At 35.5% G+C, this 27194-nt stretch overlaps 3 protein-coding genes and 2 long non-coding RNA genes across 6 annotated transcripts; 2 read left to right on the top strand and 3 right to left on the bottom strand.

Annotated features, from left to right (window-relative positions):
* Nucleotides 1-127: 127 nt before the first annotated feature.
* LOC140974518 (histidine biosynthesis bifunctional protein hisIE, chloroplastic) lies at nt 128-6138 on the bottom strand. The gene is given in 9 exon segments (XM_073438010.1): nt 128-450; nt 794-945; nt 1070-1165; nt 1261-1361; nt 1364-1461; nt 1463-1497; nt 1990-2154; nt 2401-2764; nt 5921-6138. Coding segments are annotated over 7 exon segments (831 nt in total). The 5' UTR covers nt 2140-2154; nt 2401-2764; nt 5921-6138; the 3' UTR covers nt 128-251.
* On the top strand, nt 2758-3937 carry LOC140974519 (uncharacterized). The gene is made up of 2 exons (XR_012174797.1): nt 2758-3169; nt 3213-3937. It is a non-coding gene; the product is annotated as an uncharacterized lncRNA (long non-coding RNA).
* Nucleotides 6139-6745: 607 nt separating the features above from the next.
* LOC140974516 (uncharacterized protein At3g27210-like) lies at nt 6746-9467 on the bottom strand. The gene is made up of 4 exons (XM_073438004.1): nt 9335-9467; nt 8987-9156; nt 7540-7620; nt 6746-7381 (listed from the first exon to the last, which is right to left on the bottom strand). The coding sequence occupies exons 2-4, from the start codon at nt 9144-9146 to the stop codon at nt 6921-6923; spliced, it is 702 nt and encodes a 233-aa protein (XP_073294105.1). The 5' UTR covers nt 9147-9156; nt 9335-9467; the 3' UTR covers nt 6746-6920.
* Nucleotides 9468-11550: 2083 nt separating this feature from the next.
* LOC140972403 (uncharacterized) lies at nt 11551-13921 on the bottom strand. Of its 2 annotated transcripts, none has more exons than XR_012174506.1 (3): nt 13744-13921; nt 12881-13619; nt 11551-11783 (listed from the first exon to the last, which is right to left on the bottom strand). It is a non-coding gene; the product is annotated as an uncharacterized lncRNA (long non-coding RNA). The 2 variants fall into 2 exon arrangements; XR_012174505.1 differs by having other exon boundaries at nt 13753-13921.
* A 2344-nt stretch (nt 13922-16265) lies between these two features.
* On the top strand, nt 16266-19356 carry LOC140974515 (ribulose-phosphate 3-epimerase, cytoplasmic isoform). The gene is made up of 8 exons (XM_073438003.1): nt 16266-16583; nt 17062-17066; nt 17152-17214; nt 17301-17407; nt 17698-17795; nt 18409-18501; nt 18586-18627; nt 18911-19356. The coding sequence occupies exons 1-8, from the start codon at nt 16470-16472 to the stop codon at nt 19064-19066; spliced, it is 678 nt and encodes a 225-aa protein (XP_073294104.1). The 5' UTR covers nt 16266-16469; the 3' UTR covers nt 19067-19356.
* The last annotated feature ends 7838 nt before the right edge of the window (nt 19357-27194 follow it).

Genomic DNA, 27194 nt, shown 5'->3' with positions numbered 1-27194 from the left:
TCACCGCCGAATAAGGACAGTGACTACTGATATCCCAAAAGTTCATATGCTTACTCCAAGTAATAATTCATTCACAACGCAACTAACGAAGTTACACCTAGCACAAAATTCACAGTAGCAACATGCCGCTGTCAAATTACCTTCGCTTCAACTCAGCCATCTTTAACCAAGAAACAACCGCAATGTATTTCTTCGTTCGATGTTGTTCATAAGAAGTGGTAAAATCTCAACTATCATTCAGCACTATGACTCTATGAGTTGCGACTGCTCTTCTCTTCAATGCCTGATTGTGCAAATCGCAGTCTGAGTACTTGAAGAGCGTCTTCAACTTTTACTCCTTTTTGAGCAAGCAAAACCATGGAATGATACAGAACGTCTGCCATCTCAGATGCTGTCCTCGATGGATCCTCGTTTTCCTCCAGTGTCCGACATAGCTCATTTGCCTCCTCTCTGTAACAAAAGCATTGGAACAATCTTAGCGAAATCTTTTAACCAGCTTACAGACCACTCATTTCATTCAAGAAACTTGTATACCACTCTCCTGTAAATGCATCAAGTACAAGTTGACTAACCTACACAGAACTAGTTAGAACAAAATGAAACAAAGCTCAAAGAAAATAATCTCTATGTAAAGAGATCAATAAATATAAATTGAAACAATCAACAAGGAATAGAGATCAATTGAGGTTGTTACTCTGAGTTTTAAATTTTGTATAATTATGAACAATAAATACACAGATTAGAACCCGAATTTATTTGTAAATAAACATCTGCAAAACAAAGAAAACCCAACCTGATTTTCGAGCACAGTAACTTGTTATCAAGAAGTAAGCGCTTGGTCCAGGATGGTTTGCCGTCAAAACTTGAAGATATTTCTTCTTTTCGTTTGCATATAGTTGATTCTAAAGAGTACAGAGTCGTTAATGCAAGTTTATTACAATCAACCTGCCAAAAGAGAAATATATGATAATGTACTTGTCAACTTTCTCATAATGATCCAACAAGATACAAAACTAAACTAATTCTAGTTTGAATAAATAAGAAACTCATCATGAAGTTTGATTGTTACCTTTGGATCATTCAGAACTTCGTCAACCGATGTATAATAGCAAGTCTCAGATCCAGTGTGGCAAGTTGGCCCATCAGGTTTTCCAAGATAAATAATCTGGTAGATTAATCAAACTCTCATTCAAACAATAACAAGGACAACTCATATTCTCCTACAAAGATTCAATCACCTGAAAAATAATGGGAACTTACAGAATCACGATCACAGTCAAGAAAGATATCACAGACATTGATGAAATTCATTGAGGTTTCTCCCTTTCTCCACAAAGTTGATCTTGACCTGCTATAAAAGCCTTTCTGGAGGTAATGGTCGCTAAAAGTGCCTCCCTGTCAGCAAACCCTTGCAATACAGCTCAGGTATCAACATTTTGAGCTATTGCCACCACCAAACCTGTCATCCCATTTGATTCTATCCAGCAACGGACTAACCTACACAGGACTAGTTAGAACAAAATGAAACAAACAACAATAAATAAGCCTTAGATATTGCATTATACTATTAATCTTTACAAGACTTGGCAAAATACCATACTGGAACAATTGAACAATACCTGTCCCACAGGCATATTAGATCTTCTTACTAGTGATGGAAGTGATTGTAAGATTATTAATCAAAAAATTGATGATCATGTGGAAATTGTTAACAACTGCTAAAACTCGGAATACGTCAAGTGACCACTAGCTTTAAGATAATTAAAACTACTTCTGGTTCGTGTCCAAACCGCATAAAATGCTTGTAAAATGACTATCTATTTATTCAAAGTAAGCAAGCTCTGAATATATGCTCAATTGTTCATCTTTATTAAGTTAAATTCAAGCACAAAAACTACCTCAAGTCAAGATCAAGCTAAAAAATCACAAGCATAAGCTCAATGTAAATTCACAGATAACAATCTAATCCAAATGTCGTCATCATCTCACCTTGGCTTCTCCGTGAAAGGCTGGATCCTAAGTTTTAAGGCAAGTATACATCCAGGAGGCTGGGCTTCGTGTTCCCATAGGAGAAACAGAAAGATGACATTTCATAGGAATTCTCGGAAGTTGAAAACAGTTAGTGTATGTAAGTGCCATCTATTTTGAACCGCCCTGAAATAAAGAACAATAAAAATTTGTTGTGAATGAGATGCATAAAAAGATGAATGAGTTTAGAAATTGAGCAAAAAAGGCCTGGCGTTCCTTCAACATTAATTTCCCAAAAAAATAGTTTTTTCCAATTTCAAATAAGACAAATAAAACAAAACAAAAAAAGAAATTGAAAACTTGGGTCGCAGAAAAGGTGTCATTGGGATCTAAGCTCTCTAAAACAAGTAATATCTGGAACAAAAACCTTACCTTTACACTGAAAATGAATATAATTTGCCTTTCTCACTTCTTTCTTTTAAAATTTATTTTTCTTCTTTCAACAATCCTACAGAAGATTAGGCACCATACAGGGTTTAGCTATGTCCTAACCAACAAGTACGGAACTTACCCTAATAGTGTGGATGGGCCCAACCGTGTTTCACTTGAATTAAAATAGGAACTATATTCACTTTCAACTTCGTGAAGCCCATTATTGTCAGTCTTCGACTCGACATACGAGATGATGGAAGTCACGGCCTCACCACTTTTAAACACCCATCGTCTTGTATGTCGAGTCAAGATCGAGTCGAACACTGAGAGTAACACCGAGAAGAAGTTAGACCAACTGTTGAAGCTGAAAAAAGAAGAGATGGCATCTAATGAACAATTCAAGAAGGAAATGATCAATATCAAACGTCAGGAGATAAAAGGAACACAATTATTTCAACAGAAAGTGATGGAAATGATGTAAAACGGAGACACGACAGACAAAGGAGATGGAAGCTCGGACAAAAAAAGGAGATAGGTAATCGATTTATTTATTTGATTGATATAGTTAACCATTTCATTATTTGATTGTTATTAAATATAAGAAGTCAATTTTTAGTTAGATCCTTGACGAGTTAGCTAAATTAGTTAGTCAGTTTTCTTTAATTTTTGCTTTTCAAGGCACTTCTTTATGTGATTCATCATCTTTGTTCGTAACAAGTGATAATCCATGTTAACCAATGTGATGTCCATTTTTTCACAGTTATTTTAGGTCCAACACTAGCAATCTAAACATATCATGTGCGTGATTCAAGAATAAGTAAAGGTCTCTCAACAGAGTTATTCTCAGTCCTCTTATAGGAGTTGCTTTAGCAGGTTCTGTTTAGCATTCTCCTTTAGGATAGGGTCATCGTTGATCTTCTTTCAATGTTCATGCAATCTTGTACTCTAGAGAGAGGGGGCGTAATGGAACGCTACCTCAATCTCCATCTTTAAAAGTTGTCCTGTTCACAAACTCATTTTCACACATCAGAAATTGAAAGATGTTTTGTTCACATACTTGTTCACACAAAGGAAAAAAGATAGGCAGGAAAAACTACCCTTTCTGGAAAATTACATTTGTTGCCTATGTTTCGATAATTAAATGAGTTTAACTGATCGACATGGGCATGTGGGCAGTATTCACAAAATAACAAATGAGTTCGAATCTAAATTAAGAAAAAGTTGTTATCCGATGTCTAGTATACATCTAAAATATTAAGGGTCACAATACAATTTCCACTTTTGGAAAGATTCAATTTTTTAGGGGTCTCGAAAATAGAATTGATTATATGGACAACGTAATGATAAGCTCATTGCACTAGTCATGAAATAATTTCGACTTACTTTTCTGGACTTTGATTGGTATGAAATATTTTATTGGAGTACATCCAGTTACCTATTTAGGAAAGAATTCTAAATCAAGTTAAAAGCATAGACTGCTTATACTCATAAAACCTTAATTAAATCAACTAAAGCTCAAAATTAAAATCAATTTTTTTTTTAATTCTTTCTCCCTTATCCTGCACGCCACTTTTTGGAAAGGATAAAATTTTGGCAATCGATCCATCCACCTCGCTCTTCATATTTTACACATACTATACATCGGTTTGACTTTGTTTTTTTTAGATGATATCAAATATCTAGTTTGTATATCTCAAATATTGTCTGATGACATCTGTTTGCGGTAGATTATTTCGGTCGATGAACTTGATTTTGGTAGATCGTGTGTAGCAGCAAAGTTTACAGTTACAGTCACATTAGGACAAGTCCTTTGCACCATCCACGATAGACATTACAAGTTATACTTCTACTCATACATGTTTCTATGTACGGTCAATTTCTATGAATTAAAAAAAATTTAATGAATCGAAAAATTTAATTTGTGCTGAGTTTTTGGTTTTGGTTATTGGGGAACACCAACAACAATAAGATAAGGAGAAGAGGAAGAAATATATCATCATCATCATGGCGCATTCCCGTTAGTTGCGGGTCGGCTACACGGATATTAGTTTTCCAAACTAAGCAACTTTCCAGCATGTCATCTATTAAACCAAGATCAAAGACATCCTTCTTAACCACATTTAACCAAGTTTTCAATGGCTAATCCTCCTTCTACACATTTAATTTACCTGCCAATATAAGATATGTTAGATTGGGGTCGTTTTTTGTCTCCTCTTCACATGACCAAACCATGTTAGACGTTATAACCCTAATCATATCCTCCATGGAGCTATATCCAAATAGCTCATAATCATTTCATTCATGATTTTATCCTCGCGCTTTTTGCCACACATCCATCTTAACATACGCATTATTGCTACCGTCATCTTATGCATATGTAGTTCTTTAGCGGCTCAACACTCTGAGCCATAAAACACAGCTGGTCGGACTATAGTCTTATAACATTTTCCTTTCAATCTCGCAAGCGTCCTTCTAACGCACAAGACTCCTAATGCCATCCTCCATTTCATCTACCCGGCTTTAATCATAGGGTCTATATCATCTCGAATGTCCAGTCTTTTGGGTAATAGAAACAGCGAAAAGCTTAACACTTTGGGACTTCTCGACCGTCAATCTCAATTGAGCTACTCATTCGTGTAGATTCAAGACCAAAGTTACAAACTAAATATTCTTTTTTGCGCGGCTAATTCTAAAACATTTACCCTCAAAAGTTTCATGTCATCTATCTAATTTTTTATTTACACATTCTTTAATTTCTTCTATCAAGACAATATCATCTGCAAATAACACACATCAAGGTACCTAATCCTGAATATGTCACGTCAGCTCATGCATAACCAAAGCAAAGAGGTAAGGCTTAAAGTCAATCCTTAATGAGTATGTAGTCTGGACTCTTTCCTGCATGTTCAAATGCTAGACTGATGTATGTAAGATGCATATCAACATAATTTACCAGCAAGGAACAAAAATTTATAAATCAAAGCCAGCTAGGTACAATTACGAAAGAATGTCCAATGCCCGTAATAATGAATTAACGTTGCACAAATTAATAAAGGATAACGAAGGGCGACAAAAAACAACAATCTGAGTTTGTGCAAATATTGCTCCATATGATAAACAAAAATATTTGTATATTCATTTTCTGTTGGATGATATCTATTACTTCATAGGCTAAATTGCATCGAATTTTAGCAAGTGAAAAAGTACAAACTACAAAATATTTCCAAGCATTTACTTGGTGTTTTCCTTCAGAACCAAACATTTTCATAGTTGTTTCTTCCCCAAATTCCAAAGTTCACAACATTGTAAGATGCAAAAGCAGAAAAATCGATTAAAACAAGAGCAAAGAAATCGAACAATCAAAATATATCTCCATTTACAGCTCAATAGATATCCAAGATCACATCAACACGCAATTTCAAATCAAATTTACATCCACAATAACAGATAGGACTCAAAAGATCTTCAAACAAACTTATAGTTTCAAACATTATGTCAATTTGGCAAGCATATTTTGTACCGATTAGAATCAGGGATCGCCGGGCCAATCCAAGTTTAGAAGCTGCTTTACGGAGACTGAAGGCCTCGTCTACGGGGTAATGTTTACATGAGTCGAGGACTCCGATCAGTCCGAGCCGAAATCGCCCTTCTCCAAAGCCACATCTGCGCCGAATAGCAGCCATTGGAGCCGAGCCGCTTTAGCTTTTCATCTACTTCTTTTCTTCAACGATCAGGACACATTTGAGCCTGCGAGTATTTGGGTTTCTGCTCAAATCGGGTGGGCCTCAAATTAAGCAAAGGCCCAATTTCCATTTTGAATTTCTTCTTTAATTTACTAGAAATTTCTTTATAGGGTGTATCTTTTTTAAAAAATGATTTTTCAATTTTCATTTGGAAAATTTTAAAAGGAAAAGTTTTAGACATCAACAAAGTGTTTGCTGCTGTATGATTGAATATTTATTTCAATCATTAATCATGGAATTTTATTATATAAATCCATTTTGAAATCAACTTCCAACAAATATTCGTCGGTCATAGGTGACTGACTTATTAACTATATATATTTCATACGATTAATTATCTTCAGTGATATTTGTTGGAACTCAAAAGTATCCCAACAAGATGGCATTACCCTTCTGCATTGCTCATTGACCAATCGATCAAAACAAACAGTTGGTTCACTGTGTTACATCAAGATATTTATTCTCGTGCAACAAGGAATGTGCACACTCACATTAATTTAAACTGTCCCGGATGACGCGACGAGAAAGAATGTGCACACGCACTTGATGTCCTTTGGCCAGCCTACCAAAAAAGGCAGACCACGAGAAATATTAGTGAACTATGACAAGGTTCTCTTGTACTTATATTGATTCCAGGGTCACACAAGACTTTAGTTTTGCGAGGTTCTAGCATTCTTAAACATATTTCTCATTTTTTACATTTAGATACATTCTCAAAAGTGAAGGGAATCTGTCTCACCATAAACATGGTGACAAATTTTAGATAGAAGCCAATATCTATGAGCCAAGATTCCGGCCAGGGCTCATCCTCTTTCTGCTTTCATTGAAGCTAAGACTTGAAAGCAACCTTGGAAGGCAACATTGTGCGGACTTAACTGAGTTGTTGTCTGCTTCAAACAATCCATTGGGAGTTCTTTCACTACTGCCCCTAGAGTTAGCTCCAGAGAGATGAGGGGTCCCATTTGTAGATTTTGGATATTGGAGGACTACATTAGTCACCCTAGTTTCGACATTTGCAGGAACCGCATTTTCGCCCCCTGCCGTATTTTCTTGATCAACGTACTGGTCAGCATGTAAACTCTCTTTAAACAGATCAGAAAGTCTGTTTTTCTTATCCGGACTAGATGGCGTATGTATGGAATCAAGAGTTCCTTCCACAACGAGTGAATCATTTACTCTTGGGTTACCGACTGAGAAGCTGGGGTGAACTGGAGTATTCCCCCGAAAAGGGGTGAAATCTGCAAAGAAAAGGTACCATTATGCAGGGTTAGTTTCATGAAAAGTAATTGATTTTGCCACGAAGACAGAATTCTAGTTGGGGCCATGGGGAGGACGGTGGAAGCTGAAGGTCAAATTTTGTTCGCAAAATACAATGCTGTTGGTTTTTTTTTCTTACCACCATTAACACTGAGGAAGTCATCTTCACCATCTGAATCTAACCAAGGTTGAGAGTCAAAGAAGGCTTCCTCTTTACTACCTGCATAAAAATCAGAACCATCCCACATCATATCATAAATCAATTCGTTAAACGTTATACATCAGATTGCAGCGGAGACCAGAAGCCAGTGAGTTCTAAATGTAAGCCTTTTTTAAGCCAGAACTCAAACTGTGTAAAATTGGCATCCAGATGGCTTCATTGTCCACAATAGAAGAAAACAAACTCGCAACCTTTTCAAATAACTTTATGAACTTTTCATCAAACGTACAAGAACACACAGAGTGCCCTGGGAATCACATGGAAGCAATGTTTAACAACACAGTCTTTTTCCATCAATGTACCAATAATATCAATGAGAAATGTTCAAAACATGTCAGAAGAGGAACAACAACTAGCTCACTATTGTCTGCTACCACAATATCCTGCCCCTTCTTCTCATAGTGTGGCAATCATCAGAAATTAAAAGAAACAAGTAACTTCGCCAAAGAAATATAACCGCATTCATCAATTCCAATAAATTATTTGTTGAAAGGCCCCATTGGATGGGAGACAAACTTTGCAGAGCCTTTAACATCGACAACAATGGCCTTGTCCGTAAAATGACAAGTGTTAGGTTTAGGGAGTCTCTTGTTAGGGGTCACTCAGCCTTTAGTTTGGTAAATGACAGGAAATGCTTAAAAGTAAAACACAAATCACAGATAATGGATTCAAGAACTTATTTGTAAACGAAAAAATATAAGCCATAAGAAGAAGGGGAGATACAGACCTTCCAAGCATCGTGTGCAAAATTTAACGCAAGATTTAAAGGTCATCTTATAAAACTCAGTGCTGTAACTTGTAAGCCACAATATATTTCAAATTTAGACAAAGTAAGGTGGGGGATTTGTCGGATTCCTACATTAATTGTTCATATTATCATGAATCTCAGCCTAAGCCACATGATGAAATAAAATTCGAATGACCGCGATAGTTCACTCACCAACAAGTTGATAGCAAATCTTCACACAAAAAACAAACAAAAACCAACCAGGACATACAAATCGAAGGTGTGATTTTCAAAACTACAACTTTCACTGATTATACAAGTCCATTCTACAACGGTCAAAGCATTTCGGAATTCTCATTCTTTTAATAAGATAAGATATAATAATCATAAAAACTTCATAAGACGTACATCATAAACGCAGTGGACAAGAAATCAAAATCAAATCTTGGTACAGTACAGTACAGTACAGTATATAGATATATTGTGTAGAAAAGAAATTTAATGGCGAATCGGTAGTCGTGGAAAAGAACAAACTGGAGACAAGGTAGGCCATCACAGCAAGCTTTATGCATATAACTACAAAAACGCCTATGATGAAATTATAAGACGAAAAGGAAATCATGAAAATGATCACAATACCGGAGCGCGACCACTGAGAGTTGCTTGGCACCACAGCGACGGCGCGATCGCCGGCGTTGACCGTATCGGGGATGAATACCTTGTCATTCTTGGAGCCGAATGAGAGGCGGAGTCTCATGGCAGATTCCGGCTCCCTGTGCACCGAAACACACGAACCCATCAGCACAACCCTACGAAATCATAGATAAGGTTGCCATATTTGTTTTGGGTTAGAAATAGTTTGTTTGATCTGCTCCACATTTAGAGAGAGAGAGAGAGAGAGAGAGAGAGAGAGAGAGAGCAGAAGTGTATGTGAAAACTCATCCGCAGCCAATCAACAAAAATAATTGATTATCATGATAAACTCACTGTGTGGGGTTGATGATGGATCTGATGAAATCGTCTCGAGCAGTTTATTTCATCAATAGCATTCGCCTGCGTGGTGATATCTTGTGCTCTACTAGATTCTGAATAGAAATACAATTGTCATTTGGGGTCCATATTTCTGATTTCGTAAATGCCGACAACCGGCTGAACAAACAAAAAAGGGGTAGAATTATCATTACATAATAATAATCGTAATTCATGGTGCCTTTACAATATTCTCTCTACATATATATATAATGAAAATTTAATAACCCCATAAAAAATATTTTTTTATATATATAATGAAAATTTAATAACCCCATAAAAAAATATTTTTTTAAAAAAAATATTCCATTTTGAAACCAATAATAATACAAAACATTTGGGGCATTGCTGGTTCATTGATCTTGGGAAACATGGTCTTCTAACGTTGGCTTAAAATCCAACAATCTTTCACTATATTGTTGATCCGTCAAATATGTGTAAGACGATCTTGAAAAGTGGTTCATCTTTCGAATTATAGTCCATGATCCCATATCATTATGATGGGATCTCATAGCCCATGATCCTCGAGGATATGGCTAGTTCCTTGACCTTGTGGCCGGTGATCCCCGATCATACAAGTATTTTCTCAGATTGCATGATGCATTCTTCTTATTATAATTATGACCTCTGTTGTTTGAGTTATTTTTAATATGAATTTTTTTTCAAAAATTTGGTATCTAACATTTTCTGATAGTCTACGGTGGTAATAAACTCCTATATTTTACTTTATTTCTTTGTTTATTATCAACAGGCCACGAGTATTTACATGAGTTTAGATGATATGGTGCTCCAACATGTTACTTCCAATACTCACTTTAGACACTCCATGAACAATTGTATCATCATGCTGCATATTGTGCATAGAACAAACACGAGCCACATATGGATTTAGTTACCAACTACATGATTTTAGTCCTTAATTGCACCGATATCGTCATCTATTTTCACATTGGATGTGCATCTTTCCTCCTCACTCACATGGTTAGAAATGAAATAAACTATTCGGCATGTTTCGCCTGCTTGAGAATTTTTTGGTGAAGGTTCTCCATCCACAATATACTTTCTTAGACATGCAAGATTGACTTGGATTACTTGAACAAATCGTTGCACTTCGAAAAATTCTTTAGTACATTATGTCGTACTAGATATAGTCACCTCAATTCTTGAGGTGTTTGCTCAGGTTTGCAGCTATTATTGATATGAGAGATAGATACGGATCACCCAATATTATTTCATACACACGTAAGGAGATTTCTCCAACAAGAACAATTTTTGTGCAAAAAACTATCACCAAGAACAATATAGTTTTGCCTTCCTATCAATCACACATACTCAGCATTTAGTGAGAATTTCAAAACCAGAGCATTATCACAAACGTGGAATGGTGACAGGAAAAATAAAAAAAACCAACATCACAGACCCACAACAATCAACCAAGCAAATAAAAACATTCTAAAAACTCCAACAAAATAAATAGAAATCACAACTTCAATCCCCAGGCGATGGGGGAATCGGGAGCCAAAGCCGACAGTAGATTGGCCATTACATTTAGTCACTGATCCGTCAATCCAAGAGAAGAGAACACCGCAAGACAAGAGCACGAAGAGGGAAAACCCGATAATGAAGAAAATTGGAAAAAAACAGAACAAAAACGAGAGGAAAATAACAAACACGGTATGAGCTTTCTAATGCCAGCAAAGGAGAATGCCGCACATGAGGGTAGAGAACGAGGAAATCACAATAAGATGGAAGTGGAGAGTAGAGCAAGCCAACCTTCTTTGTTGCTCTTTGGCCGCTGCCGCTGTCGCTGTGGAGAGAACTAAACAGAAACTCCAAACGAAGCAGCCAGGACGAAGAATGGTTGTTGCCTGATGTTCGCTGCTGCGGTGGAAAGAAGAACGCATAACATGTTTCATTGTCTGTGTTCCCTGTTGTGGTGGAAGGAAAAACACGTGATATGTTTATAGGATCATTCTACCATACAAATAAGATAAAAATAAAAGTTTGTCCAATTTTCCTCCAGTATAGGACAAAGTATCTCCAAAATTGAAATCCGAAAATTAGGGAATGAAGTCATGAAAGAAATTAGAATAATAGGATACTCCTTAGTTCACATTCCTTGTTCTTTGCTATGGATATATTGATCTACACTTCATAATACATTATTTTTGAATTTATGGCGGAAATGAGATCAACATAGCAGAGAAACATAGATGTGATTACATTTAATGACTACGTATCTAATGAGCAGGAAAGAGCTGAAAACATTAAAACATAAAAAATAAATATGCCACCTGTTTGGAATGTCTTTGAACCAGAGCTATAGTCCAGATGGTATTCTTGCATCTTAATCGAATCGCTTGTGTTAGAAAAGCATTGCAACCAAACATGTTTTCATATGGCATCCCTTCTTCTGCTGTTGATGACACATTTTTCTGTAAACTTTGCATTATAGGATATGTATAGCTACAGAAAAAATCTTTTGTCAAATCGACACTGGATAAAAGCTTATTGTACAGGCAGACAATGAGACAAATTTTACCTATGAATAATGTATAGATATTGCCTTTAAATCAATCGGTAATAGACATGCACATACTGGTATTTTTTCATGGATAATTTATGAAATCCTTCGTATATTTTCCCCGGTAAATAATAGGCAAAGTGACTAAGCAACGAAAACTTTGTCCATGGAGGTGAAATGGGTGTTTTGCTCCAATATATATCGAAGACAATTGATACTAAACAGATCATTCTTGTCCAAAATTGAACCAAATAACATGCACAAATTGATATTTTGGTTAAAAAAGATCGATCTTCTCCCAAGATCATATAAATAAATAAAATCCAAATCTCAATCTAAAAAACCCCACTTGGCATAAGAACAAGGAAGTTAGCGATGGATGTTCGTGTGATGATGACCACACTAAAAGAGATCATGGGTCCAATGGCAGGAGACTGGTAAATAAAATCATAGGGCAACTCTGCGCAATACTACTATGTCAAAAAATCCTTTATAGTGCATTAGTGTGATATGTTAGTAAATAAGGAACTGAAACACGTGGAATGGTAATTATTTGGCTCTCATCTATTCTATATATAGCATGGCCACAGATACATCCAATATGCCGACGCTTTGTCACCAGTATTATATAATATGATTCCAAAAATTCAATGCAGCCTTAAACCACCAAAAAGGATGAAACTACAATGAAAAGATTATACAAGGGCACAAAGCAACCATTCTATTCTAACATCAGGAATACATTTGATAAAATTGAACTTCTATAAGAGCTTTATTATCTAGACTTACCAACAATGCCATATACCTTGGCAACAAAATTTAACCCTCCAGTGGCACGATTACCCTTAGCAATCCTTTGCAGCAAGCTCTTGACTTCTTGAGGAGGATAAGCCACGGGGTCTTCACTAATATTCAAATCTGAGGGCTCCATTAGCACCCTAAAAAATCTCTTGTTCCTACCACTTCCAATCAAATAAAACCTCTGAAAATAATTGAAGGAAACGTCAGAACACATTAAAAATATGCATTAAAAGCTACCATTAGCCGAATATATTGTTTTTTACGTTCGTACATTCCAATACCTCTGATCGGAAAAGGGGCCATATCCGGTATGACATAAAACTTTGTCAATTGCGTCTTAAAAATTTAAATAAAACTATCAAACGAAACGGAGCTCTAAAATTCAAAATTTCAAATCATACTCACACAAAGTTTGAATGAGATTATTTCAATTCTAAGGCTTCAACTATTTGTATCCAAGTACAATGTGAGTTCACCTCGAAGATCGTATAGAGCACTTCCTTAGGAACGCAATTAAAAATTAGCAAGTCAATGCAACAAAACAGAGCGGTAAAATTCTCGGTCATCCAAATTTCAATCAAATCAATCTTATTAAATATCGAATGAAAAATAGAGAAATTAAAACCGATAAACTATAAACCCATGATATATACCAAAAAATTAATGACAAAATTATGTACCGTCAAATGTCAAGCAGAACAATTCTAGTACACCATCCATTTTCTTAAGAGAAATAAACGAACAACAACGGAAACAAAAAGAAAATGAGCTTCCCACTGATAACTAACTGAATTAAAATAAAAGTGGGGAATTACAACAGGTCCTTCGTTTAGGCAGAACCTTGTGCCTTTACAGCTTTCCTTCTTTCCGCCATTTTTCCTCTTCTCTTCCACCTTCTCAGCAGTCAACTAAATCGTTCTGCAAAAAGAAATGCACTGTATAAATCGCACATCCTTCACACGTTTTATAGAAGAAATTTAAAAATTATTCCGTACATAAATATATACGAGAAGCTGGAAGAAAAAGGACGCAGACAACACACCAAGCAAACCTTTTGTTGGCCTTTGGTCGCTAAAATGGGAGGAAGACGATTATTCCGTACATAAGTAAATACGAGAAGCTGGAAGAAAATGGACGCAAACAACACACCAGGCAAACCTTTTGTCGGGCTTTAATCGCGGCAAAGGAAGGAAGACGAAAAACAAGGCCGAAGAGACGTAGAAAACGCGCTGCAGCCGACAGTTCTATGGTGCGGTGGACACAAGAGCCCTCCTCTTGACCAAAGGGAGGAAGACGAAAAACAAGGCCGAAGAGACGGAGAAAACGCACTGCAACCGGCAGTTCTATGGTGTGGTGGAGACAAGAGCCCTCCTCTTGACAGCACAATTTGTTGGGAAAGCAATGTAGGACGCGTGTTATTTTTTGACCGAGAACCGTACCGAAACTGGCCATTTGAAAATTATTCAGACTTTCATATAAGTAGATTTGCAACCATTAATTTGGTCAACTCATCAAATTTTTTATTGATAATCACCTCCAACTTAGAGTAAGTATTGGTTGGCACTTCCTCCTTGATAAGACACATGTCACTGTCTTTTTATACATTTTTCTCGCACTGATCCATCTTGTCTTGAAAAACTCACTTGACTAATCATTCTTGTTTTTTACCTCCTTGCTCTTTGAAAAGAATATTGTATTCCTAATTAATTTTGTTATTTTATAATATGGAAATATTATATTTAAAGGTTTTGCAATTTTGGACTAATTTGATGTATCTTTGCTATTTATATTTAGATAAGTTATCTTTGATTTAAAATATATTTTTATTCTTAATAAACTCTTATTTTCATGTCAGTATTTATGGGAGGATAATTAGGTCAAAATATTGGTTTCTGAGCATACATAGAGTTCAGAGTTGAAGATTTTCGTATGAAGAGTTTGTGTGAAGTGTTGGGTGAAGAGTTGTTTCGTCTGGTTTTAAGCAATACGTTTTTTGTTTATGCATCTAGTATTTGGTTTGAGTTTTTGATGCATTTGAATTTCTTGGAGTGTCAAGAAATTTGGTTTTGTTAATCTCATTTGTATTGTTTTATGTAAACGATTTACATATTTTCTAGTGAAATTTTGCCATAAGACATTGCACAAGTATTCGAACTTATGCATAATTTAAATCTAGTGTTTATTTATTAAAGTTTACGTGTGCGTTAAATAATTAATTTTTCCTGCATGTTATGTGCTGGTGTTGACAACACCAGAGCACAACACAAACTTCTGATACACACATTTTAATTTATTTCCTGTTCGTTTATGATCAACAACACCCTTTCACTCTTGTCCTTCACGTGAAAATATATAATCGTATGGATCTAAAATATCAGAAACAATGTATGCTTAAGTATAAAATATTGCATTCCATTATTGTGAATGCATTCTTTTGCAATATCTTTCACATGTATTTTGTCTTATTTTCTCATGAAAGGAAGCATGAGGAATACACATTTCATATCTAGAAACACGGTCATATAAACATAAAGAATTAAGATTAATATATTCTCCATGTTCCCAAGAATTTATTCATGCATTATTTTTATAAAGTGAACTCCTCCATGTTTATTCAACATCTTTGCTAATTCTTTTCTCGGCAAAAGTTGCCTAAGAAATACATATCTCATCTTGTGTGGATCATTATATAGATATGAAAAATCAGAAACCATATATCTTTCATTCCAAGTATCCATTCGAGTTCATCACAAACTTATTGGACTTGGCATCATCTTTGAGTCACACTGGGTGTGCCAAACTTGTTTGACATGAAATTTTATAAGTGCAGACATGTCAGGTGCTAAATGACACCAACTTTGAAACAACAAAAAATAAAAATATGACTTTTAAATTAAACAACGTAAACTCTTTGATTGATCGTTACTTTTAGCTTCACCAAACTTAGGTGCTAAAGAAAAGAAAGTTTAACAAAGGAAATAACAAGAAATCGATTCGTAAATAACATGAGATTTAGCTATATTATTTCGAACGAGTTTGAACATATTTACTGTCTAGAAACGAACACATAAAGTGCAAAAATTGTTTATAGAACGCTAAAATTTTACAGAACTGTTGAACATGAAATTCGAAAATAAAGCAGACATCTTTATTCCTTAATTTTATTGGGCCTACAAAATTTTAATATATACTAGTAAATTATACACATACGGTGTGTGTAAAATTATAATCGTAATGCAATTTGAAGGGGTAATATAATATTGAAAATAATTTACAATGACAATATTGAGAAAAAATATTGGTGTAAGGACAATTTTAGAAAAAAAATAATGTCCTCTAAATAAAAGATTCTCTATATAATAATATAGGGATGTAGATATATATTCATATGAATTTTAGCTTAGCATTAAATTGGCCGAAAATTTTGTCGGGCCTCCAGTTTTTACGCCTGGGCGCCCACAAGCCCACTTATTTCATAGCATTTTCCCGATAGTCCAGATTGCACACCGCACACCAAACAAATCAAATCCGCAACTTTGGAATTTTAAATCTCTACCTTGAATACACCCCTTAGACAGAGTTGTTTGAAAATTCTTTGAGAGAGAGAGAGGTGTGAGTGAAATTTTCGCCCAAATACATTAGGATTTCAAGCAATTCATTTTGTTCTTGGAAATTCTTGGTGGTATAGAGCGAGAATTTGTTTCGATCGATTAGCTGAGAAAGGGTACTATTTTCTTTAGATTTGCCTGAGCTGCATTTAATTCAACAATGTTAAAGCCGAAAATTGCGCCGTCTATGCTGTCATCGGACTTCGCAAATTTGGCATCGGAGGCGGATCGGATGGTCCGATGCGGCGCGGATTGGCTTCACATGGATATAATGGTACCTTCTTTCCCTTCCTTGCAAATCTATTCAGAATTCTGTCGCACAAAGTTCAATAGATTTGAACTTTACACATTGGATGCTGATTAATATTTCGCCAACGCTTAGCTCAGTCTAGTTATGCCGAATGTCTCGTGTTTCTTTTGGTTTTTTTTAATCTTTGAGGGACTTTCATTGATGTAACTGGGTGAATGTACATTATTGTGGACTGTATGTCAAAGGACAATCAACAATGATATGCAGGGGAATAGTAAAGTTCTCTGCTGTATAAACATGAAATTTGATACTTGATAGCTATCATGCTTCAGTATATTTTTTTCCGCTTACGTTATGGCTTTCTTCAACTTCGTATGACTCTTAATGACATCCGTTTTCAAACTTGGAACTTTTTTTGTTGCTTCCTGCAGCTTATTGGAACAATTGCTTGATTACATTATCATGATTTCTGATATAATTATTTTGGATGGTTGTTTTGCAGGATGGGTAGGTTGGTTTCTCTGTCAACGATCATATATGTACACTCATAACTGGTGAATTCTATGACTTATGTTTATTCTTTATTCAACAGTCACTTTGTTCCGAACCTAACAATTGGTTCTCCAGTCATTGAAAGCCTGAGGAGGCATACAGAGTAAACTTTCCATTCTTACTGATACAAATCGCATACCTTTGTGGTGTTCCTTGTCTAAATGTCAATCATGAGCATCTCTTTTGCAGCGCATATTTAGATTGCCACCTAATGGTCACCAATCCTCTAGATTATGTTGAACCATTGGGAAAAGCTGGTGCTTCTGGTTTCACTTTTCACGTGGAGGTCTCCAAAGGTGTAGTAGTATCTTTTGGACATATCTCGTTTATCACTGTAATGAATTGAGCTGCATTAATATCTTTTGGTTATGTTAAAATTTTGCTGTAGACTATGAGTGGAAAACCAATTGACTCAAGTTAATATCTTTTGGTTATGTTAAAATTTTGCTGTAGATTATGAGTGGAAAACCAATTGATTCAAATTGCAGTCATACATTATGTTCAGTGACTTTAAGATGTGCTGTCATTGTAGATTGATCACGTGTAAAGGATGATAATAAAAATGAAAATTAGGTATCTTTGACAGATAATTGGCGAGAACTTGTACAAAAGATCAAGTCAAAGGGAATGAGACCTGGTGTTTCCTTGAAGCCTGGAACTTGTATTGAAGAAGTGTATCCACTTGTAATTTTGCTGTAGATTATGAGTGGAAAACCAATTGACTCAAATTGCAGTCATACATTATGTTCAGTGACTTTAAGATGTGCTGTCATTGCAGATTGATCACGTGTAAAGGATGATAATAAAAATGAAAATTAGGTATCTTTGACAGATAATTGGCGAGAACTTGTACAAAAGATCAAGTCAAAGGGAATGAGACCTGGTGTTTCCTTGAAGCCTGGAACTTGTATTGAAGAAGTGTATCCACTTGTAATTTTGCTGTAGATTATGAGTGGAAAACCAATTGACTCAAATTGCAGTCATACATTATGTTCAGTGACTTTAAGATGTGCTGTCATTGCAGATTGATCACGTGTAAAGGATGATAATAAAAATGATAATTAGGTATCTTTGACAGATAATTGGCGAGAACTTGTACAAAAGATCAAGTCAAAGGGAATGAGACCTGGTGTTTCCTTGAAGCCTGGAACTTGTATTGAAGAAGTGTATCCACTTGTAAGATGCCTTCTGCTTTCCTAAGGCTAGACCTAGACGTAAATGGACAGCATGAGACTGAAGAATTATTTCTGTATCAAATATTGTTAAAAGAAAATTATTCCTTTCTCATACTTGCTAGCTTGAAGACGAAAATCCTGTGGAGTTGGTTCTAGTTATGACTGTGGAACCTGGATTTGGTGGGCAGAAATTTATGCCGGAAATGATGGATAAGGTGCATGAATAATTCTCCTCAATATTCATTTGTGAACTACTAAAGTTTAGTTTGTGTGATACATATGTTCAAGTGAATCTTTAGGTTCGTGCTTTGCGGAAGAAGTATCCATCACTTGATATAGAGGTGAGTTTCGGTAGGTTTTGTACCAATTTTAATTTCTGTTCATATCATAGGTTCTAAGGTGGTGATCTCAGCAATTATTCATTAGCTGCCATGTACAATCTCACTCCCAAGCAATGGTCTGTGGAAAAATATTTACCAAGTTCGGCTCTTGATAACTTTTGGAGTCCTGGAACTTGATATGTCATGTATCATTGAATTTGTTCAAGACACCAATGTTATTATCAACGGGGCTTTCTTGTTATAGTTTTGATTTTGCAGCTGAGAAAACTTTGTGAGTTTGCAGGTGGATGGTGGTTTAGGCCCTTCAACAATTGATACGGCAGCTTCAGCAGGAGCTAACTGCATTGTGGCGGGAAGTTCAGTTTTTGGAGCTCCAGACCCTGCTCAGGTTATAGCTCTGTTGCGCAAGAGTGTGGAGCAGGAACTGCAGAGTGATTGATTCCTTGTTATCGCACAATGTTGCATACTTTGTTCGTCACATGGAAATTCAGCAACAGAGAATGAATAAAAAAAGTGTTGCACAGACTTAGTTGCGGACCCCTTTGTTAACTACTGTTGTATTCATAGATGCATGAGGTTGTTTGTAAGAGAATTTAATGGTATATTGAATAATACTGGATAAACACGAATGCGGTGACGAAGAAATGTGTAGCTCTCCTACATGGTATTTGTGGAAAAAATTGTACTCTCCGACGGCAGGTGATTATTAATCATGACTTATATCCTCTACTTTATTTCACCATAAAATTTTTTGAGTGGAAAGGGTTCTGAAGAATTGTTATTACAAAATTTCAAGATACCACAGTTCCTAGACACCATTTGAACGATAAATTCATTTTATGTGTATTTGTGTGTAGTCTTCACGTGCTGTCACGTGTGCAGCCCCTGGCACCCAAGAAAAGTGTTGATTTCGGTACTAACTCAAAAACTTTCCATAGATGAAATCAATGTAAAAAGTGCAGTATTCTTGGGCATCGCAGCCGCACCTTGGAATGGTATGCATTATGGTATTATTTTATGAATCCTACAAATTTATGTGTGCTAGGTTTAGTATACATTGTAATCGTACATGAATTGTATATAATTTCAGAATGGGATGCACCACGGCGAACTTAAAATTTTAATGGTTATGTTGTAATGAATTTTTGAAATAATGATGAAAATTAGAAAAGCTTGTTCAATTTTTGTTATGGATGAAGTACTACGTTTAATGTACCAAGCGAATATAGGACTTTGGGAGCAAACAAATCTCTGATACCTTTAGAAAAAACATCAAAGCTCTCAATCCGTGCTGGATGATGTTTCAAGAATAATAATCAGCCATCTTGGGATCGATAGCTACCCAAAAAATACTACATTAATCACAAGAAAGAGGGATCTCAAATTTAATAAAAAAAAAAACATTAAATGCTAAGATCGAGAATCATGTCCGAGAATTCCTTGTACTTTTGTAGACAGCCTTGTATAAATTATATTAGACATCCCCTTTTTGGCCTTCACAGCGTTTTCTTAGCTAGACATCCATACAGATGTAGTTTCGAAATACGTAGGAGCAAATGCATTGTAATCGGAGATTCGCCGTATGTGGGTAAATATATTCTATATGATCTGATGAGTTAATAGTGTAAGGAATCTCTGACTAGAGTAAGACATGTGCAGTTTGGAAAGGTGATTCCTCAGATGAACATTCCATGACACTATTACTCAAAGATAAATCACATCGTTATAAAATTCATATGCAATTCTCGATAAACCAATGGTTGTAGATTCCATCGAGATATATATGTTGAAAGGACCGTACTGTACGCTAATCACGACTTAAGGTTCTTGCAGGAGTGATACATAGGGGATCATGGGGCGATGCTACTAGACGTTCTTACCTTGATCCGTTGGGTGCAATCAGAAATGAGTTCTGATATTCTTGATCAAGGAGTTGATGAAAAGAATGGGTTAACTAGGGTAAACCCGAATAAGAATAAATTTTATCCCGAATCACATGGAGATGTGAACTTATGGTTAGCTGTATCCCTGAACCATTGAGGGTCACACAAATATCGGATTCTTTGCTCCCGTTGAGAAAGTCAAAATTCAAGGAGTTGAATTTGACGACTATTGTTTGATGGAGATCAAATTGGATGCTTATAAAGGAGTTCATAAACTGGTTCCATAGGATGGAAGAAATGGAAGTTAGTTTAATTGCTGATTAAGAAAGGAGAGTGGAATTGCCTGTTTTAGTGAATGAGTTCATAATTTTCAATTTTCATTATATGAATAAGACTTGTATCATTGATACATTGACACTCTCGGATTGTCGTTCAGGGTTATAATGAGTTCGGAATCATTTATTTAGTAAATTGAAAATTTACTGATTATATGATGATATTAATAGTGGTGACTACTAATATGTACAAATTCTCATAAAATATTTTAGAGGAGTCTAGAATTAAATTAACTAATAAGTTAATTGCATAATTAAATAATGGTTACGAATCTTTGTGGGAGGGACTCCTGATGGGATCAGGAGTTGCTCTCTATAAATATACCGTAAGGGGTCATAATTCATACCGAAGTTTTTGCAGACAATACTAGAGTATAAAATTCTCAAAACCCTTCCTCCCTCCCTTAACAAGTTTCGGCCACCTCTTGTCCTTGAAACAATATTTTCGGCTATCACTTGTCTTCCGTCGCCGCACCGACTCCGGATTTTGAAAATTCGGAGACTATAGTCTCAACTCACAAATCACTTACGATTTCCAGTGCAATCCAAGCGAGGAACGTGGTTTCTGATCGTGGACCTAATTTGACGATCAAACGTTCGAAAATCCGTTCACAGAGAATTACAAGAAATACTATATCAGCTTAAAAATCGGAATAATTTGGAACCAAGTGTTATATACATGCAGGTATAACATCTATACGCCTTATGAATGTTTCTATTAACATACGTCGCACAAGGATAGTCTCGAATGTCGAAAAAAAATTTAGAACTTTCGATGTGTTTTGGGTGCGAGAAAATGGTGCTCCAACAATGTCCACAGAAACCTCAAGAGTTGGAACATGTTTCAGGACGAAGAAAGATTGGAAACTTCGGCATGACCAAGTGGAATTTGGAGAAGATCAGGGTCAAGAATTCTATCCTGGCCTTCCCGCAGGATGGAGTAAAAGGTACCTGGCACCAGAGTACGTGAATGAAGGTATGATCACCCCTAGTATTGACATATTAGCTTATGGAGTGATTTTGCTAAAGATTTTATCTAGGAAAGCACCGATAACAACCTAAGGCGACGTATGAGAAATGAAATTTGTGAAGTTGTCCGATGAGATCAAGCATGTTTTGGTGTCAGAGGATGTAAGGAGATTGAAGGAATGGATGGATGGTTCACTGGGGGAGAATTATTCATTTGATGCGGCAGTGGTGTTAGCAAAGAAGATCATTATTATATATGTATCATTCAAACAATATCATTCAAGCTACGCGGACATTATAATCTTAACTCCTCGAAACAAACTCCCAATCGACTCAGCTTTCTTTTCAAACTCTTGGGCGTAATGCACCCTCCTACGGTGTTGAAGGCCTCCTTCAGATCACTCGCCCTCTCTTATTCTCCCACGCCTTCTACAATCTTCACGAAATCCTCCAAGCAAAGCAACCCATCTACGTCGGAATCCATCAGCACCTCCGCAGTCATCAAAACGCGATTTGACTTTGTGGATAGACCCGAAGTTTATTTGCGAGTAAGAATAAGAGCCCGGGTCATGGATGACCCGGGATGTTAAGGGGATAGCCCAAATCAGGGTCGATTTACAGGATAAATTCTTCAGGAGCCGGGCAGGCGAGTACCTGAGACATTTTCTCCCCGAGCTACCTTATGGCCGGGATCTCGTACAAAAGTTCTCGGGAAGATTTTCACCCGGGCTACCTCGAAATTAGCACTTCACTCGAGTTCATCAACATGAGCTACCTTATGTTTGACAATCATTACTGTCAGAACAGGGGTTGGCGTGTCAGAGAAGTTGTCAGAAACATGATATGGGCAATCATATTGCCATAATTAGTAGGTTGACACTAAAAGCAAGATAATCTTAGATTTCATTTCTATAAATACCAGGTTTGTGTAAGATTAAGGGGTTCACTTCTTGTACAATTTTCTTACAGCATTTTGTTATCATATTCTCTCTAAAACCCCCTCACTGACTTGAGCGTCGGAGTGGTCACGCTAGATTCTCCTCCAGCGCCCATTCACGTGGTTATTTCTGTGTTTCCAAGGTAATCTTATTCTTCTTGGGAAAAGAGTGCTCAATTCGAATATCTCTTGCCGCGATCTCATTTTTCACTCATCCCAACACCTCGACCCGGTGAAATTGCCCACCTATCTCTCACCCAATTCACCAGGTCATTATCAAATAAAAAGAAGAATCCATTGTTTTGAATTATTTGTGCGGAAGAAACGAGACGGACCAAATATTCGAGGAAAATTCAAATAAATATAAAAATAAAAATATGTGGATATTAATATGGAACAAAATTATTTAATATTATATTGAAGCAATACTTTTCAATTCTTCTTATACTCAAACTCATTAATTATTATATTGCTATCATTTTTTCAATCAACACCCATTCTATTCAATGTAAATAATCATAGAATTTACTAAAAACCACTCTACCATATCTTGATAGAAGAGCTATTTTAACATGTTTTAAAATATATCATTCCATAGTTTTTCTTTTCTTCATTTCATGATGTTATCCAACAAGAAACATACAATAATAAATTTAAAAAATTCCCAAAAAAAAACTAATTTCACAATTATTCAACTTCTGGTTATTTCTAACCGAAGAAATCGCAATACAAACCCAATAATAATTGTAACATAAATAATTTTCAAATATCATACCGATGAATTATTTTTCCAAAATTCACAACAACAGAATTTTTAAGCTAAAAATCCAAACTAAAATGTTCATAAACATCATAAACCAATATTATGACAATTTAAATAATCACAATTAAATAATTGACACAATTTTATAGATCTAATTTTATCTCAAATTCACACAATTTCATAATCTATAACAATAGACTAACTAATAAAAAATATTAGTGCGATATATGAGTCGAAAGTCGAACCAAATCGAATGAGTAAAATTCTCACTCGATACAACTCGCAAATCGACCAATATAAGATGAAATCGAGCTTCAAAACTTCCAAAATCGAAGCTAAATAGAGCAAGAAAAAATTATAACAATCTGCAGTCGGAAAACCCAAACCAAGGATCTAAGATCGAGTTGAAAATTCAAAAAAAAAAACGAAGCAAATTCGATTTGGTTCGAAGTAATGTGCTCACACGGTGGTTAAGGGGTTTTTTTATTATTAATTTAAAAATAAAAATTATTTCAAAAATAATTCAAAAAATAATAATTTTGCAGAAATACTTTAATTCGTGCTTCGTAAGCTCGGATGTTGAGGGTGAGGTGGAGCATCCGTGCTTCGTAAGCACGGATTATGCTCCACCTCACGAGCACCCGTGCTTACGAAGCATGGATGCTCCACCTCATCGCCAACGCACCAAATCCGTGCTTACGAAGCACGGATACTCGTCTACCTCACCAAATCTGTGCTTCGTAAGCACGGATACTCAATACTACTCAATTAATTTTTTGTTCTTTTGCATTCAATAATTATACAAGATTCGATATGCAAGTACCTTCATTTTGTATTTTTCCTTGAATAATGGAAGCTTTTTCAAATTTTTCATGTGATTTCTGAAATATGTCGGATCAATCAATGAAAATTATACAATTTATTTTTAATTTTATAGACGCGTATTATAATCTATATAATATTGTGAACTTCGATGATATTTCAATGAGTTGTAAATTTTCTCGAGCATTCTGCTTAAATTTTTCAATATCCTGAGAGATATCTTCTTCGAGTATTATGCTTAAATTTTCTCTCAAATTTACTCGACAAAATGTCTAATATCGATGTATTATTATATTTTGGTGGTCATGTAGTTATCGATAATGGATCGATTGAATATAGTATTCCATGTCTTAGATCGATACGAGTATTACGATCTATTAATTTGTTGGAGTTGGTTGAAGTTGTGGATAAAATGTTAGGAATCAATCCAAAGAATTTTACTCTGAAGTTGTCAATTAAATATTCATTCATGGAGAGATCATCCTAGGCGTTTGTCTGTCGATGGTCTAGCGCTGCATCGCTGATTCTTATATCGTGCATGAACTACGTCTTATTCCTAGTGAGCTATGGTCGTACACTTGTATGGATATCATTTTAGTGTTAACTAGGTCTAAGAAAGGGATGGACTTAGTTTTTGTGATGCTTACTGGTATTTTATCATTTGGTGTCATTTGTTATTTGATGTTTGTTGTAATTGATGATTACATGAGAAGGAACACCAATGAGTTGGGATTCCAAACAGTGATGGAGCACGCCGGTGACGGCGCCTACAATCTAGTGTTGAAATGTAAGCATGTTGATAATTTAATTCTTTTTATTACTAACGTGCTTCGTTTTTGCGTAGGTAGCCAATATTTGAGGACAAATCTTTTTGAAGAAGGGGAGTATGATATGAATCTGACCAAGCATGATGTGCTAAATCTTGTGATTCAAAGCTTCAAAGAATTCGGCATGCATAACAATGAAGTTAGAAGAGACTTCAATGTCATTCAAGTGCAAAATTATGAAGAGGAAGCCAAATCAAGACTCCAGACCCGATAGCTCCGAGCACGTGCCTGACGCCCGATCGTGAACATATTACCGCCCGAGCGCCATACTTACGGCCAAGACGAGAATTCCAGAGCACTTGGCGCCCGAGCGGTAACATCTTACCGCCCGAGCGCCATAGTACTTGATAAGCCCAAATCTTATAGTGATTATAGCGATTCTAGGGATTTTATTTTATAATATTTGTGTTTATCTGTAATTAATATCCCTAATTTTGTGCTTATATGAATTAATTTAATAATATTTGTAGATTTGAATAAAAGATGAAAAATGCATAATTTGAGAGATAAGATGATTTTACAAAACTTCAAAGGAAACAAAATAGCAAAAGAAAGGAAATAAAATATTCTTATATTTTATTATCTTGAGAATATTGAAGTTTTGGAAGAAAATCTATGCTGATATGGTAGAGAGGAAGCCTCAAAATTGAAAAATAAAATCTCTACAATATTTAAAAATGAGATGAGCTTCAAGGAGTTGGAGGATTAGGCCCATGAAGAAATATAAAAGGGCGAGATGTGAGCAGAAAGAAGGGATGCACAAAAAAGAGAGAAAAACTAGCGCAGAAAAGAGGCAGAAGGAAGAGAACAGAATAGAGGAGGAGAGAGAAGAAAGGAAAGAAACAGGGAGACAGAAGCATACAGAGAAGAAAAGGAGGCAGAGGAGACAGAACGGAAGGGAGGAGGAGAGGATAGACACAGAGGAAGGAAGAGAAGACAGAAGTGCAAAACAGAAGTGAACATAAGACGACACGGAAGACAACACCAGAGAGGAAGACAAAGACAAAAGCATGAGGAATTCCTCAACACACGCCACAAATCACTGAGAATTCCTTCACTCATTCTTTGTTTTGTTTTCTTCTCTGTACTTAAACATGAATTTTCACTTTTGTTTTGAAGTTATTGAATAATTTTATTTATACTAAGACCACGATAGGGCCAAAGAATACTTTGTTTGATGTTTTGTTTATTTTCAATATATTATTTTCTTTGATTTTAATTATTGATTGGTGTTGGTTTAATATTTCTTGTTAATAGCATGATCAATTATTTATATGTTTGTTGATTAATCACGAATCGAAATATGATTGGTTAAACATAGCAACAAAGACATCATCAACATATGATTAAACTGACTAGAAATAAAATTTTTTTTTGTGTGCGGTTTTAGGTGAAAACTGAATTTCCACGAAAATTTAATGCATTTAGATCTAATTAAATTCAATAAGAAATAATTGGACTGTTAGATTTAAATATGTTTATTGACTCGAGGAATCATTTAATAAATAAAATTTGAAATTTCACCTTGATTGTCAAGAATTAAATAATTAATTAAATTTCAACACGTGTAAACATAGTAGAGTTTGGTACCGTTGTGTGTCTTAGTTCTTTATTTGAATTTGAATATCTCCTTGATCGTTGAATTCGTCGTTTTTAATTGTAATTATTTTATTTAATAGTTTAAATTAATAATCCATATATCATCTTTTTATTTATGTTGTCTAGCTTAAGTTAAGTGATATAAATTCTAGTAATTAACTATTAGTCTCTGTGGGATCGATACTTGGACTCATCATCTATTTACAATAACTTGACCTAATCCGCTTGCTAGATTTATTCCCAACCGAAATCTTCGGTCAGTACTGTATAAGTCCAAGAGACCTGGCGCTCAAGCGGCAGAATACTACAGCCCGAGCGCGCCGCCAGCGTGAAGAAGACCTAATTACCTAGTTTAGAGTTCAAATTAATTAAGTAATTAGATTTTGAGTATCTTTTTGATTTTTAAATGTTATATGGACGAAAATTTGTGAT

This window comes from Primulina huaijiensis, chromosome 3 (genome assembly GCF_012295235.1).
Source record: "Primulina huaijiensis isolate GDHJ02 chromosome 3, ASM1229523v2, whole genome shotgun sequence".
Classification (NCBI taxonomy): domain Eukaryota; kingdom Viridiplantae; phylum Streptophyta; class Magnoliopsida; order Lamiales; family Gesneriaceae; genus Primulina; species Primulina huaijiensis.
The sequence above is the reverse complement of the archived record's forward strand: the minus strand, read 5'-3'. Positions and strand labels throughout refer to the sequence as shown.

Coding starts and splice junctions, on each gene's coding strand:
- LOC140974516 (XM_073438004.1), bottom strand. CDS start 9,146: ATGGGTTCGTGTGTTTCGGTGCACAGGGAGCCGGAATCTGCCATGAGA. Junction 7,621..8,986: donor CTCTCAGTGGTCGCGCTCCG/GTATTGTGATCA, acceptor ATTTTTATGCAG/GTAGTAAAGAGGAAGCCTTC. Junction 7,382..7,539: donor CTTCCTCAGTGTTAATGGTG/GTAAGAAAAAAA, acceptor TTTTCTTTGCAG/ATTTCACCCCTTTTCGGGGG.
- LOC140974515 (XM_073438003.1), top strand. CDS start 16,470: ATGTTAAAGCCGAAAATTGCGCCGTCTATGCTGTCATCGGACTTCGCA. Junction 17,408..17,697: donor TCACGTGGAGGTCTCCAAAG/GTGTAGTAGTAT, acceptor TATCTTTGACAG/ATAATTGGCGAGAACTTGTA. Junction 17,796..18,408: donor TTGAAGAAGTGTATCCACTT/GTAATTTTGCTG, acceptor CATACTTGCTAG/CTTGAAGACGAAAATCCTGT.